At 36.0% G+C, this 16,430-nt stretch overlaps 2 protein-coding genes across 3 annotated transcripts in view; one reads left to right on the forward strand and one right to left on the reverse strand.

The window, feature by feature from the left end:
- The window catches only part of LOC117114138, an 18,889-nt gene extending 14,839 nt beyond the window's left edge, over positions 1-4,050 (forward strand). The window contains exons 3-5 of one of the 2 annotated variants that reach the window (XM_033257690.1): positions 514-576; positions 1,889-1,918; positions 2,024-4,050. In XM_033257690.1, coding sequence (XP_033113581.1) covers positions 514-576; positions 1,889-1,918; positions 2,024-2,214 — 284 coding nt within the window. In that variant the 3' untranslated portion in view covers positions 2,215-4,050. The remainder of the gene's footprint in view (positions 1-513; positions 577-1,888; positions 1,919-2,023) is intronic. The other variant, XM_033257691.1, reaches the window with a different exon arrangement.
- Positions 4,014-16,430, reverse strand: part of LOC117114137 (probable 28S rRNA (cytosine-C(5))-methyltransferase) — a 15,361-nt gene continuing 2,944 nt past the window's right edge. Inside the window, exons 2-6 of the mRNA XM_033257689.1 lie at positions 9,602-9,896; positions 9,115-9,259; positions 6,263-6,410; positions 5,820-5,935; positions 4,014-5,408 (exon numbers count right to left, since the gene is read on the reverse strand). Of these exons, the coding sequence (XP_033113580.1) occupies positions 4,694-5,408; positions 5,820-5,935; positions 6,263-6,410; positions 9,115-9,259; positions 9,602-9,896 (1,419 nt within the window). The 3' untranslated portion in view covers positions 4,014-4,693. The remainder of the gene's footprint in view (positions 5,409-5,819; positions 5,936-6,262; positions 6,411-9,114; positions 9,260-9,601; positions 9,897-16,430) is intronic.

Raw genomic sequence — 16,430 nt, forward strand, 5'->3', positions numbered from 1 at the left:
TAATAATAATAATATCAGCAAAAATTTGAACAATATATAATGTTAATGCTAAGACTAATAATTAATATTAAAACTAACGGTAATAAAAACAACAATAATAATAACAACAATGACAACAATAATACAGTAACAGCAATAATAATAACAATTAGTACAATGTAGTACCAGTAAATGACTTGTGGCCGAGTTGACTTGTGGCCGAGTTGACTTGTGGCCGAGTTGATTTGTGGCCGAGATGACTTGTGGCCAAGTTGACTTGCTGTCTCTAGTTGACTTGTGGCCGAGTTGACTGTAGCCAAACTTTTTGTGGCCGAGTTAACTTGTGGCCGAGTTGACTTGTGGCCGAGTTAACTTGTGGCCGAGTTGACTGTGGCCGAGTGGACTTGTGGCCGAGTTGGATCGAATTCTTTCTAAGAAATATACCCTAAAAATTTCCTATGATTTTTTATTGTTTTGTTTTTTGTTTTGTTTTTTGTTTCAATGTTCGGTTATTGAATCTTTTTTTTATTATAGATAGGCCTCTAACGTTTGGGAAAAAGAAGAATTTTGAAAAGGATCCAGAAACCGTTTTTCTATGTGGGTACAATATATTTCCGGTTTTTGCATGTTTTATAAATAGTATAATTATAGCAAGATGAGAAAAAAGACGTAAGTCGCAATATACAAACATAATTATTTAAAACATGGCACAGTGAGCACAGATATCGTCACAGACTTTCATGATTGAAAAGAAAGTATACGTATCAATAGGGCCTAGCCTAAAGTCTCGCATTTTGATGTGATTTGCTTTTGACCCACTTTTCATTTTCATAAACCACCCTCATCGCATTCCCTCCCTCCACCTCCCACCAAAATTGCAAATCGATTAAAATGTGCAGCGGCTACCCTGAACAGTTTGCAATTGTCGCGCATTTTAAAACTCTCCAACGATCTCATTGCATAGTGTGGTGAACTGCAAGGAAGAGCTTACACAATTTGCAGATTGTGCAAACTTTTCAAATTGTGCACAAGAGATGCTCCAAAAATAGTGTGAACATATAGTCTCTTATACCGTGAATATTTTTTAAAATGAGTAATAAAGCACTGAGTTATCAGATACCGTACTCGAACGAATAAGGGCCCGGGGGCTTAAACAATTTTTGCACTTCTTTTTGAGGGGCGCTTATTCAAACGGGGCGCTTATTTAGACGGGGCGCTTATGAAAACATAGTGAAAATTGAGGGGGCGCTTATGGAAATAGATGCACTTTTTGAATGAAAAAAGATTATTCAAGGACATTACGAATGGTGGTTAGGCAGAAAAGATAATCGTCCAGAGAACAAGGCTCATGACAAGAATGCGTGAATATTTACATAAAACAGCAAAATAGCAGAGATGCAATTAGTGGTGGTGGGTAGTGGTTATCTTGTTGGTCATCGGCCGATTGAGATTAGCTGGATGGCAGGATCATTGTGTTTTTTCTTGAAAAATCAGATGAGAATGTGCTAAAGGTCGGAAAAAGAAAAAGAGGAGTAGGACTAGGCATAGACAAATATGTAAAATGAGTAAAGTTGGAAATACTGTATACGGTACTGTCTGTCCCAGAGATCGGAGCTCTCATCTGTCCAAGAGAAATATCCTCATTTTGACCTAAGAAGAATGTATTTCCACTCTGCAGCTCAAATCATGCAAACAACCACAGTCCCGGGATTGACTGCATTAATGACTTGCTAAAAGAAAATCTTATGACATTATTGAGGGGCGCTTATTAAAATTAGAAGGGGGCGCTTATTCGCGCGAGTACAGTATTGTTACTACTATTATTGTTACCCTATTGGTCATGTTATTTCCGCTTTGTCATTGCCATTGTCTTTGCTATTGTAATTGATATTTTATTGTTATTTTTCAGGTGCTAATGCATGCAGAACACTAAGTGTCTGTAAGTAGCAAATGTGTATTTTTTAAAATTGTTATTTAAAATTAACTTATATATTTATCTATACTTTTTGAAGTTATATAACGACGGTGTTCTTGTTTATTTTAGTAGCACAAGGCATTATTCGGCTACGTGTTGCATTTTACTTTCTAACGTTGCTGGAAGTCGTTTTGATAAAGTTAAGCCTCGAAGCATTAATCCTCCTACTAGACGTGTTAATGGTGCTTGCACTTATGATGAAAGTATATAGGAAGGATGAAGATAGTGGCACACCAGAACTTATATCAGTTGTCATATGAAGCAATAAATGTAAAACATCTTTCATCTCCTGCCTGAGGTTACAGTATTTTAAATAAAGAAAGAAGGCACAGTTACAATTGCGTTTTGTGCAGCCTGCTTGACGTAGAACTGACACAACACAGCCCGATGCGATTTATCAAGTAAGGGACAGTCTTTAGGTCGTTGTGAGCAAAGCTTGGTTTCCTTACAATCGCTACACTGTCGCTACAGTGATTTCAGTGCTGTAAGCGTTGCAATCCCCGACGCAATCGGGAAGGCTCCCCAATTCGACTGACCAATCAGCATCACCGAAAGCTGTCGGCGATAGCATGTAGCGACTGTATGAAAACTAATTCGACGCGACTGTCCCAGAAGGTACGCGTCTGTATTTTAGAAGTCATCGGATGTTGATGCTTATCCATATCCGGAAGAAATGGAATAGAGGCTTAAATGTAGCAAAACGCTTACACTCTTCTTCAGCAAATATATGGAATAACAATACGAAACTAGACTTTTATATAGGCCAATATTTTATTAAAACTAACGTTAACAAATACTGTATGTTAATATTGCTTGCTTAAATGTTTAAAATTAATAAAATACTCTACTGTATTTCACGTATATTCTAGTCTAGCACGGTTTTTAACTTAACTGCTTTCAAGGTTTTTATTGAAATACTCTACAAACATATGAAAAAGCTGGTTATTAAAGTTAATATGAAATTTAATAAAGGCAAATAGTGAAGCTTACAAGAACAAACCGGACTAAGCCACCTACATATGCCTATGACTATGCAATCTTACCTTACTGGTCTCTGCTGTTGTACTGAAGAATGAAGCAGTGTATTCGTGTAACCTAACGTGTTGCTGACGTCGCGTTTGAATATTGTTTTTTTTAGTTTATCAACATGAAATTATGTACCCTGAAATGCAAACGTTTTAAGAACAGGAATGTAGAGAACTAGCTTTGTAACGCAGATATGATATTCATCATCATTAATACCTTTTGGGTGGATAGTATGTAATTTTTAATCCGTAACGATTTTCTCGTCTGATAATTGATTCTTGTTTATGAACGGTATGCTTAATGTCTATCTTTAAATGAATGGTCCTCATATCCACACCCTACTCTTGATTGTCACCAAAATTTGATTATCTCTTCATTTGATCATGAAAACCTATTCTGCCAAGTTTCATTCTTATCCATTAATAACTGGGATGTAAGCAATTTAAATGACCCCCAAATTAACACCCTAAAGCAGAATCGTCCCCAATACAATGTCTTCCTTGTAACTTGGTTAAACCTTCCCCCAAAGTTTCATTCGAATCAGTTGACTTGTTTTTTTAAATATTTGGTCAGGGACTTTTTCCTTTGAGTCCTCATATCCACACCCTACTCTGGATTGTCACAGAAATTCAATCATTTCTTTACTAGACTACAGAAAGTTTCATTTAGACCTATTAAAAACTGGGACCTCAGAAATTTAAATGACCCTCACATTTACACCCTCAACTCGATCGTCCACAACACATGCAAATTTCTTCCTTGTAGTATAAAAAAAATCTGAAAAAATGATGTCATGAGGAGTGGACTGTTAGAAGGAGTCATCCATGTCAGATGTCTTTATTGACATCTTCTGGTCACCCTCAGCCTGAATGACATTTGCGCCAGAGCCTTATATGCAAATTATGGACATTTTTCAAAATGACCGCCAAATATATAGAAATGTACTTAAAATTCAAAATGATTTCACCAAAATTTACTGAGGGACTACTTTTTACTACACATGTTATGTTTCACACAGAATCCAAGCAACATATAATATTGAAACATTTTATTTTCAAATATTGAGACACTGAAAATAATGTGAATACCCACTTAGTTTCCAACCACTAACCTGCCAACAAGGAACGCTTTTTATTGTATTAGTTTATATACCTGCCAAATCCTTACTTCAGAGCCATAGGGTACAACAGTTGTGTCGCCACGACGCCACATGGCACTCTCTGTTGTCAACAGACATTTGTTCATTACGCCTGAATGACTTCATAGGCTTTCTTAGAATAGGCATTTTAAAATCTAATATTTTACCATCAAAATGTACTAAAAACACAAAAGCTTGCACTATATTAGTAATCAAACACGCATTTAATCATCAATTAAAATTCACAAAGAAAAAAGAAGATACATCTCAATAATTACGTTAGAAATTGGGATCAATGGTTTGTCAGCGAAGAAAATGGTGTCTGTAGTATCACATGGTATCGTGACGTAACACTGTAGTACTCTATAGACACTTGTATGTGAGAGTTGCAATTTTGTATTTAATACGTTTAATACGTAGGCAACCAGTGAAGACGTGAAAACAAATGGGGACCTGTGCTCAAATTTTCTGCCCTAAAAACAAGTTCAGTAGCTGAAGACGTTTGAGATCTTTTTAATGTGAAAGCAACGCAAGGCAGTAATCTAGATGAGAAAGGACTATACATTCTTATTAATTTATTTTACTATTCTTTTCTTTTTCTTCTTTGGATTAATATCATCTCCTTCTTTTAAACTTACTGCCTCATCTGCTTCACTTGAATTTATTTTTTCTTCCTTTGATCTCTTCCTTTCCATCTTTCTCTTCAAATTCTTTCTTTTGGTATTTTGTTCCTCACACTTAACTGCAGATGTACCTCTACTTTTTTCTTTTCTATTGAATAATGCCACAAAGAATCCATTAGTGAAAGTTTCAGCAGGTGCTGCACGTAAACAGTTTTCACCAACTAATGTTGATTTTAAACCTCGTTTACACCATAGAGGTAAACATCTAGTAATTTCAAAATCTGGAAATTCCTTCAATACAAGTCCAACAACATCTTCATTCTCAATTTTATGCACAGAGCAGGTGGAGTAAACAACTCGTTTCACAGCTGGGAACGACAGTGCATGTTTTAGAATTGACGCCTGGAATAATGCCAAAGATTCAAGTCGCTCCTGGCTCTCTGATTGGGTATTGTTAGTCACATGGTCTAAACGGTTTACCATACCAGAACCACTGCAAGACGGATCGACCAGAATGTACTCAACATTCTGAAATTTCGGATCACTTGGGCTGACATCTTTTAGAAAATTTCTGTGTTTTGCTTCAATATTTCCGACTCCAGCTTTACTTGTTAACCTCTCCAATGTTTTTAATCTTTTCACATCCAAGTCAAAGGCATATATTTTCCTGAAAAATGGAAAAAAAGTCTTACATTTAACTTCAAAATTATGAATTTTCCTTTAATTAATCAAATAGCACAAATCCTGGTTATTAAGCCTTGTCCTGACAATCAAATCAAAGAGGGTTTGATAAAAAATGTTGGGAACGGTTAATGAGGTACAGATTTTGAAATACTTTTAAAAAACTGGAAGTAAAAGGTAAAATCAGTTGCACAACATATCAAAAATTTATAAAAATATTAATTAAATGGAACATGTGCATGTTACAAGATTATCATACTGTATGGCATTAATAAAAACAGTACAATATCTGGTAAATTTACAATTATTTTGAAAATTAAAACAAAACTAATAAAACGAAACCACAGTATATTAAGCTTTTACCAGTCATGGTTAAATAACAAAATACTCTTCATACCCTGTGTTATTCATGATACTAGCAAGATGGCTTGTCTTGTTGCCAGGGGCAGCACAGGCATCAATCACATGGCTTTCAGCTGGTGGGTTAAGTACATGAGCAGGAATACAACTTGCCTGTTGGAAAAAATGTTAAAAAATACTATTAATGTTCTAAAGCTCAGGAATGCATTCTGATTAAACTTTCAGGAGTCTCCTTCTATCATCGCTTTAAACAATAAACACTTTAAAAAAAAAGCAAATTTTAATGACACATGACTACAACCTGATAAAGCACCATTAATTGGAGCAAAAGCTTGTAAATAAAATCATATCAATAGTTGTGAATGTGTTATTAACCGATTATTTATTTACTTCAATTACACACTACGAGACCATTTATTATTATGGCTACTAAATTTCATGCAACTAAAAAAATAATTAGGTCTGCATTAATTACATTACCTTATCCTGAAGAATAATATCACCTTTCAGATACAAGGGGTCAGTATGAAGATCACATCCATGTGGAAACACTAGAAGAAATGGCAAATGGACATCAACACAAAATGATTTTGATTCAAGCCTTTTCAGAAGTCCTTTCTGGAAAACACTGTTTAAAAAAAAATAGTTAACTGATTAAGCATGACTATCAATTTAAAGGGGTTCCAAGTTGGAAAAAAACCACTACCAGGAGATCTAGTTAATAAGCTGTCTTAACACACTTAACTATTTTCAACACCTTTTGCTAAAGTTTGCCAGGCCCTTATGGGGGGGGGGGGAGGATCCCCTTTTCTAGCAAACCCCCATCTTTTTCGGTGAAACCCCCTCTTCAAATTTCCCAAATAAGTCCTCCAACCCAACTAATGCACTGCAGACCCACCCAGACACAGACATTTTCAAACAAAATTTTCACAAACATCCTTTTGCTTTGGAGGTTTTGCCGACCCCACCGGGGCTTCGACCGTGGACCTCACGCCCAGAAACCCCCCCCCTCTTTGGAAGAACCTGGCTACGAGCCTGTTTCCGAATATTTCATTACCGAATGGGCCCTTAACGATATCTCCGCAACCTGTATGGTAGCCTTAAATGGTCCTCCACTAATCATTGAACTCCTAGATGTACAGCAAAAAGGCTTTAGACAAGCCAAATGTAGTTGGTAAACTCACTGTAACAGACTTCAGTTAAAGGCACTTGATTGCATTGATCACACTTTGGCGATTACCAAACTACAACAACTACTAGGTGTTCACTATGAAATTATCCCATGTTTCTCCGATTTTCTCACTTCTAGGAGACAAAGAGTCTCATGCCAATCTGCAACTACTAACTGGAACTCGCTTACTTGTAAATCCCCCAGGGAACCAAGGTCGGACCCCACTTATTTTACACTGTGTTATTAATGATACACTTTTCAATTGTAATTCCTCAGAGGTTTTCAAGTATGATGATGATCTGACTATTGTTAAAACACACTAAGCTGGAGACCTTTAGCTCTACTCATAAAGATAACGAAATACTTGAAAACTGGAACAATGTTAATTTCCTTAAACTTAACACTAGTAAATGTACTGTAAGATAATGCAGTTATGTTTTAAGAGAGATCCCCTACCCAGATTAAACATTTTCATTGACTGTGACCCCAGGTTGTCTAGCATTAAAAAATACTTTGCCTCCATTTACAAGATGACCTCAAATGGCACCACCAAGTTAAATGGGTAAGGGTAGTGAACGCTTCTATATGTTGAGAAAAAGATTAAACTGCCTGTCACTGATCTTGTATAAATTTACTCAGGACATTTGTCCAGTATTAGAGTATGGTGGACCAGTCTGGCACGCTGGTATAAATAAACCCCCGTCTAACCAGTTACAGCGGGTACAAAAGCATGCTCTCCAAATTATCTTGGGATATGATTACACTACCTATGTTGAAGTGTTGACAATGTCAAATACTAAACTTGATGAGTCCCTTGAGAAAAGACGTATACTGTAGATCTATGTAAAAAAGTTGCCATCAAATGCTCTAAATCAGTTAGATACTGTATGCCAACTGGTTTAAGCATGATAAAGAACACGACATGTTTCTTAGAAACACTAGTGAATACCGACATATCAAGTGTAGAACTTAATAATAATTAACCTTTACTGTAATCTGATCTTCCCAGTTTACAGGTTGGCCTACCAGAATTTATACTTGCAATATGTAAATTCAAGGTATTGTTTCAAAAATTATTAATTAGTTTTTACATGTAATAACTTTTTACCTAAAAAATTTTAAACAAATGTGTTCTTAGTGTGTTTTTAATTGTTTTCGGTTTTATTGGTTGTCATTTTAGTGCAAAAATTGTAATAAATTGTAAATCTGATGTAATTCAGCTATTTTGTTGCTAATCGAATTCTGAATACATTGAAATTAAATTAAAATTGACTTTTGAAGACATTTGCAGGCATGCCAACCCTACAAGGTCATCAAGAGCAGTCAGAAAAACTTTTGAGAGGAGTATTGGCAATGCGAGTGGAGTATGTTAAATCGACATCGGAAAAAATATTTTTTCCCTAAGACATATGGTACCAATGTGATTGGATTGTAAAATATAACTGTTTTGACTCACAATAACGCTTTACATCAGCAATACCGCGGTGCTTGACTAGATAGAAAGTCAACACCGCACAGATCACAACGAGAGTAGGCATCACCTAGATTTGATTTCAAAATGACAGGCTATTTCTCGTACTTGCACGTAATGTTTGCATGTGTTTTAGCTTCTTTTATGGAGGAAGCTCAATGTCTGCAGTTGATAATACAGTAAGACATGTAAATACAGTATAATGAATTTGAGGAAGATGAGTTAGTTTCTGGGGAATTTTGCATTCTTGTGGGATTGCGGGAAGCCTTGTTTATTTTTAATTGCCCATAAGGGCCATGGCAAAGACTGCCAAGTTGGCGTTAGTATCCAGGCCGCAATTGCAATATGTCGAAACATGACTGTGATAGCTATAATTAAAAGTTTTTTGCAATACTTAAATAAGTTTGATGATGATGATCTATATTTGAACACAATGAATGAATGCATCCTTGAATTGCTTGCAATTTGTGTCTCAAAATAGAATAAAATAAGCTAGGCAAGGGCCTAGTAAAGCCAACTGCTGTTTTGTAATTGTATGTCTACTAGAATATTTTGTAATTATTAAAACTGAAAAAAAATTCACAAGAAATAATAATATAATAAATTTTATGTTCTTAATTAACATTTAAAGCCAAAGAATCAATATGAGAGATGTGTCATGATTGACCAGTTTTTAATTAGTAAAAATACCTGAGCTCATCAGCGGTTAGTCTGCTACAAGTTTCTTCTTTCTCATTCACTGTTAAAATGCACTTGTAACCAATCGCTGTGAAATGCTGAATGACATCATCCATGGATGTTTTTAAAGTGTTGACTCGCACATATCTTGGAATTACTAAAGTATACAATATGTATTAAATAAATAATAAAATATTATTATTAGCACAGTTTTTTTTAATTTCCATCACATCCAACAGCAAGTACACTCGTCACTTACAGGAAGTAAATGATGCTTTTTAAACTAAGTCTCTTTATGAGGCTTCATAGTGAGTTGTTTTTAGTGTAAGAAAAAGTGCTGCTGTGACATGAATTGAACCCAGGACCCTAAGATCAGAAGGCAAGCATCTTAACCACTGAGCAATTCAACTCCACTCCACAATGGATAATCAACAGAAAATTTGCATCTTAAACCCCCGCAACAGTAAATATGTATCTTTAAACCCCGCGTCTAACTGACCTTTTGACATTTTGACCTCCTCTGCCAACAAATCTTCATTCCTTGACACTTTAGCCTTGATCTTCAACCTTGCAAGGGCGGCATTGAGAGATGTTTTATGCCGAAGCACAGCCTTTACTGCCTTTTTGTTGCCATGCAGTCCTTTCCCAAATAATAATTCGTAAAGATAAATTTGGGCGAGAGATTGTGACAGGCATTTTTCAAGCTCAAGAAGTCGGGTACATTTGAGGATTTCATCAATAATTGATGCATATTTTAAGGTTTCGTTTACCAAAGCATATAGCTTCCTGAAGTTCTGAAACAAAAAGTACATCAACTTAGGCTTAGGAAAAAAAAAATATGTACAGTATTATAGTTTCTTGTGCAGCATATACTTCCTTTTTGCTGCTACTGTAATCTATATAATCTTGATAATATTACAGTAAAACATTCATTTTACGTACCCCTTGGTACCAAGGGGTGTTTGTAAATTGAAAAATTTGTATTTGTCTAGATCGGGTGTCAGTTTCCCTAGCTATGACCTGACATTGAGTGCCGAAAGGCTGACGGCGGCCAGACCTAGCAATAACCAACAGTGCAGCAGCATGGTATACCGCGCTAGAGCCTAGCTGAATTTACCTTCGATAAAAACCAAATTATTTTAATCGCTGGCATTCTTCCACTTAAAAAAATATTATTTTAACTCTTATTCAAAAATCTGTATGTTTTATAGACCTTTCTATCGTGTTCTTTCTAGTTGTTAGATCGCTGAATTGTGTTGTTTACATGCATTTTGCGATCATATCTAGCATTCACGATATCAATTGTCAATAAGTTGCTGACCTCAACACTCGTTCGTCATCGTAACACATGCGCTCAATCCGACGAAACTTGATTTGGTAGTTTGTTGTTCTGGTTAGGTTTATTACATTATAGTGATTATTATGGAAGAAAATAAAAAATAAATACTGTACAACAAACTTGATTTCATTAAAAAAAATATGTATCATTACTTCGTAAAAAGTGCGCAATCAGACTTATTTTACGGTAATAATTGGTCGATGATGAATTTGATAGGATTTATTTGGTGTAACCACCAAGGATAGCCCACGAAAGTCTAGATGAAGACTTATTTCCAGTGGGGTCCTTCTGGTGGTGATTGGACAGTACACCGGGAGACAATCCCTTACTCTTTTCTTCTGTACTGTGTTCTTTAACGTGCACATGGGCCATAAATGCACACGGACCTCTAGCTGAAACACAAGGAGAGGCAGCGATGGGAATTGAACCGGGGACCTACAGATCTCCACGGTTCAGCGCACAAACAGTGGCTCCACCAGATTAGCCAACTGAGCTAAGCTGCTCTGATGATGATGACGTCATCAGGGGCAAAAACCATTCGTAAAATTGACTATTCGTAAAATCGATGTTCGCAAAAGGGACATTTTAATACTGTATATTGAATTTCTGAAAAATTGCAATACTTTTTAGAAGCTCTAAAAGATTTCCAAGAACTCTGCTCCCTTGTGTAAGCCACCTATCTATGCATTAACTTTAAATTTAAATAATTTAATCATTTTCACTACTATTTAGGCTAGACAGCTACTGTATAAACCTTCCAGAATTATGTTAAAATATTTATAATTATTGGGTATATCAATTCAATTTAATTATCTGGTTAATTCCATTATATTTTGGTATTAATTTGTCAAACCCGGTCACCTATCTAGGCCCTAGGCCTACTGTACTGTATACGGTAAGCCACTATAAGCCCGTTTTCCACTAGGCAATTTTATTCAAGTGAATCGAAAGTGTAAGTCCATTTTCTGAGTTCCATTTAATTGCTTGGCAAAAAGTAGAAACAGTTCAAACTACTGAATTTGAATAATTATATCAACTTTCTTAAAACCAAGTTTTAAGAAAAATTCCGTTATTCCAGCAGATTTCTATTCATTCTTACAATACAAATACAAAATACAAATACTCCTTATTAGCAATCTGCAAATTACAAAAAATAAAATATAAATTCCCATCCGAAAATGGCTAAATTTTACCTTGGCCAGTTGGAATTTTAAACTCAAACTTCAGGAATAGTAAGATTAATAGTTACACTTTGTTTATTACACAAAAACCCAATTCACACCAAATTCACGGTCTACTTGTTTCTCAATACAACTAGGTCACAAATTTTCCTAGTGTAAAACAGATTAAAGGATGGCCCACAATCACTGTCATGACTCCCTATACTACTACTACTGTATTTAAACTTTTTGAACTCTTGCCAATCTGGTTTTAGACGTAGTTTTGTAACTACAGTAATAGCACACTTATTGATTCTGTGAGTACATATTCTAAATAATATTAACAAGGGCAATTTCACATCTGCAACCTTGCAGGTCTGTTTCTACTTGAAAGAAATAATCGATTAAAAATCGCTTTTTTTTAAACCATATGGTGAATGAGTTAACAATAGAAGTTTCTCCTGAAGTACAGTACAAACAAAAGCTTTTCTGTGATCATCACGCTTACTGTACGTGCAAGATTTCTATTAAACTGTACTACGTATGACTTTCCTATTGCACATTTGAGTTTCTTTCTACTCCACTACAGTATTTCGAACTGTGAGCTACCTTTGTTAAGCCCATTTTTTTAAAAATCAGTTTTAACAAATTTGGCGTAATCCAGAGTTTTTTGAGATGGGTTTTTTTTTTTCAAGCACATTTTGTCTTAAAATCATTCTATAAATCATTGACATCGTCATTAAAACTTCGGTGTATAATTTCATTTAAGTTGAAGTCAATTTACTGGCGCTAGACCCTTAATTCATCATACTATATTACATCATTTTTATAGCGATATTTAATGGAGATCAGTGCTCTCAAATTGCAAAATACAGTAGCTCTACACAATAACTTCCTTCTCCCCTAGGTCTCTTCGTGTCTAGGCTGGCTGGAAAACTACTACCGGTTACTCTCGCTGTCCACAACAGGGGCTGTATGGACTACTACACAGGGGTAACCCACTACTCGCCTTGAAGATGTACTGGATTCTTGTAGTTCCTTATCCGAGATAACTTGTTCCACCTCCAGAACCAGGTGAGCGTGCTGTTTGAACCAGCTCCGATATTATGACTATACTGTAGGTGGCAGCACACCTGCCTTAACCACTTCCACTTGACTCGCACAAATGTTATAATTATTTCAAGAGTTTATCATGTGAATAAGTTGAAATATACCATAACTTTTAACTACAGTAGCTCGCCCTCAACCTACAGTACAGTAAGTTAGGCTCATGCTGTGTGAAATATCTCTAAGTTTTTGACTTTTTATTGTATGCCTCAATCGTTCCTTGATTCAATATTACTAAAATTTAAAACTCTCTTCTAATTATTAATGTTTGGTGTTTTTAGAATGATAAATTTATTGGCTTTTTATTGCACAGTAGAAATGATCAGCGACTGCATCAGAACAAGGCATACAGTACATGCACTGTTAGGCAAACATGTTTTCCACACAAAACGCACGAGTTAGGGCAGTGTGAAAAGTGTCGTCGATGTGAATATGCGGTACAAGAAAAAGCTTTTCCAAAGCCATGAGTATCGAAAGAAAAGTGCCTAGGCCTACGTTTGAATCAAACTTGTTTTAACAGGGTAAACAAGCACACAGCTCAACGGTAGAATTTCATTTATTTAAGGCCTACACAAATAATCGGGTCCGGTCGGGGTAGGCCTAACCCTAGGTGTATTCGGAGGTCGAATCTTCTCCAATGCATTAGGGTTTGAACACTTTAAGATGATATTCGGACTCGACAGCTGCATACCGCGGTCAATGGATCACACCTGATCTCAGGACCTAGGCCTTGTATTAATTTTTCTAATGAATTGATATGTATGTACTGTACAGTAATAGCCTGATTATCAGGAAAATATTCAGCAGTAATGTAGGCCTAGGCAGCTTATTTTTTAATACTGCAGGTCTATGTATTGAAAGCCTAGCTAGGCTGCCTATGCAAGAGGTTGTTGCGTTTCATACAAATCATCATGCTGTACAAATTGAATATCCTGACCCAATAAATGCAGATGGAACACAACTGCTGTGCGTAAATGACCCACACCTGACATAAATTTGAAAAAAACAAAAGTTAAAAGAAAATATCACAGAAATGTAAGTTATGATTGTCACTGAGTAGATTTCCCATATGATGTTTGGTCTACAGGAGTTTGTGCTAAAGTGGTATACAGGTAGTTTGTTATGTGCATATATTAAGAAAGGTAAATGAAGAAGAGAATAGTTTGCAGCATTTAGATGTGCAATATAAAAAGCAATTGTAAAATAAAGAAGCATGTTTTATGTTGAAAATTTAATATATTATACCTAACAATACAATGAGATATATTACAACTATAGCAAATTTAATATATAGCAAAATATTTTAAATATTCAATATATTTTAGGCAGCCTACTTATCAGTTTGTCATAAAGTACTGGAAAGTATGAATGGATTATTATCATTATACAATTTTAATGATACAGTATTTGCAACTGAAAAATATATTCAGTGGTAGATCTAAGAGGGTGAATAGCCACCCCTACTGTACCACCTTATACACATCTAGATGTGTATAAGAGACAGATAGCCCCCCCTACTGTACCCCCCCCCCCCCCCCCTACATTCTAAAAAAAAAAACAAAAAAAAAACCCTAGGCTATTCTAGGCTTTCTTTCAAGGCTAGCAAGGCATTTTGGTCAAAGCATGATGTAGACCCGTCTACCCTTTTATATTGTCACTGTCATCGTCGTTTTCTCACATAAAAAATCAGAATGTAATTCCTGATAATAACAATGAATGGAATAGGAAAGCATCCACCCACAGATAGACATGAATGTATGGAAATTTGCTATAAGGAAAACTGAAGTGCGAATTATTCATGATACAGTATTCCACTTTGTCAGAAATCATTATTATACTATTGACACTGTACATCATTAATTATACAGTATATATTCAGATCAACTGCAAAAGTTAATAATTACATTTTTAATTGGTTTTAAAGTCCTGTATGATCAGTGTATGTTACATTTTAGCTTTTATAATACTATATTTAACTAAATGGTTGCTACTGATATATTAAAGGTAAAAGTATCCTTTTATCCTGTTTGAAAACATTTTTGTATTAAGATACTATACTCTGATGCTGTGGCCTGTCTGTTTCGACCCCAACAAAACAATAAGACCGATTTTCTCAATGCGTTGCTGGTTTCTTTATTGCTTCCAATATAAACCATAGTAGCATAAACCAAAGCCTACAATACGTACGACATCCAACCAATGGTATACATATAATACGCCGTCTAACAATGTAATGATACGTTAAATACGCTGTCTAACCAACGTCACGATTGAACTACAGAATAGTATAATAGATAATAAATAACGGTAATCTCACAGTTAACTAAATCATATTAACAATTACTGTACTTGTAATAAGACTTAAGCATTGGTCCTCATATCATGTATTAGCATGCGAGGCTTATATTAATAATACATGCTAAAGCGATCATATAAACAATAAGATTATATTATAATTAAGTTATGTTTATTATAAAACTAAGCCTACTTACAAGGTGTGCTCGGCTATGGATCGATGAAACAGATGAATACTAGACCGAACTGAAAGATACTTTTGTATCATTCTCAACGCACGCATGTATAAGCCATATGTGCATTTGCCGTAGCAACCACCAAAGCAAATTAATGCGAAATGGCCATAACGCTGTCTACAAAGAGGTGTACTGCTGTACAAGATGTGCTATATAAATTCAAAATATTGGTGTTGAATTTAAATAAAAATGTATGTTAATAGTATGCTGTTGAAAATTAAATGTGATCATTGGCCGTATTCGACTGGTCGTTCTCCGTTAAACCACGTCCACCTACAGTACGCAGTGGTGGGCGTGCACAAAATCATATTTTTGTTGGTTACGCACCGCTGAACTGCACTGCCTAGATTGTGTCTGCTGATTCGTGTACAAACAACTCTGTTCCCGCACCTGCGATGCAGGCCTAGCTAGGCAGGGGCGGATCCAGAGATGTCCAAAAGGAGGAGCAGAAAGGGGGCCGAAAGTTGGGCTAATCGAGACAACACCGTCCTAAGGGGTCCGGGGAATGTCCCCGCGAAATTTGTGTGTTTTAAATGCCCGAAAATAACATTTGAGGCATTCTGGGCTATCATTTTTTCATTTTCTTTCTTTTTTTCCCCTTTTTTTTTTACCTCCCTAAAGGGGCCCCCCTAAATCCGCCCCTGCTAGCGGTCCTACTAAAAAACGCCCGGAGCGCCCGGTGACGCCCGGAGAAACCAGTGACGCCCGGAGAAACCAGAGACGCCCGGAGCGCCCTCAATAGACGCCGGGACGCTCTCGATACGCTCAGAGGAATCCGAGGACGACCGGGTCGGGATTAATTAATGTACCTACGGTAATGTTAGCGGTCCCAATTTTAGTACCGTAGGCCTAGTTTGCCTAGCTTTAGATCAAATTATTCTTTTCCTTTTTCTTCCTTTCAGGAACCCAAATGTCGAGGGAGAAATGTAGCCTTTTGTCAGTAGGCTACCGTCAAGATAAGACAGCAGCATGGATGAAACATTAAAAACTACATAATATCATACTGTGGTGGTCTTGACTTTTTTTTTTAATGTTTGTCAAATGTTGAGCCTGAGGGAGAAATACATTATAAACACCTTTTCCTTTCTATTCAGGAATCGAAATGTTGAGGGGCAAATATAACCTATTTATTAGTACTGTACCACAATTAGATGAGACAGGAATGTGGTTCGGTGGTCTTGATTTTTTTTT

Source organism: Anneissia japonica, unplaced genomic scaffold, assembly GCF_011630105.1.
Source record: "Anneissia japonica isolate Jap-2015-1 unplaced genomic scaffold, ASM1163010v1 scaffold287840_len1291095_cov163, whole genome shotgun sequence".
In the NCBI taxonomy this organism is placed as follows: domain Eukaryota; kingdom Metazoa; phylum Echinodermata; class Crinoidea; order Comatulida; family Comatulidae; genus Anneissia; species Anneissia japonica.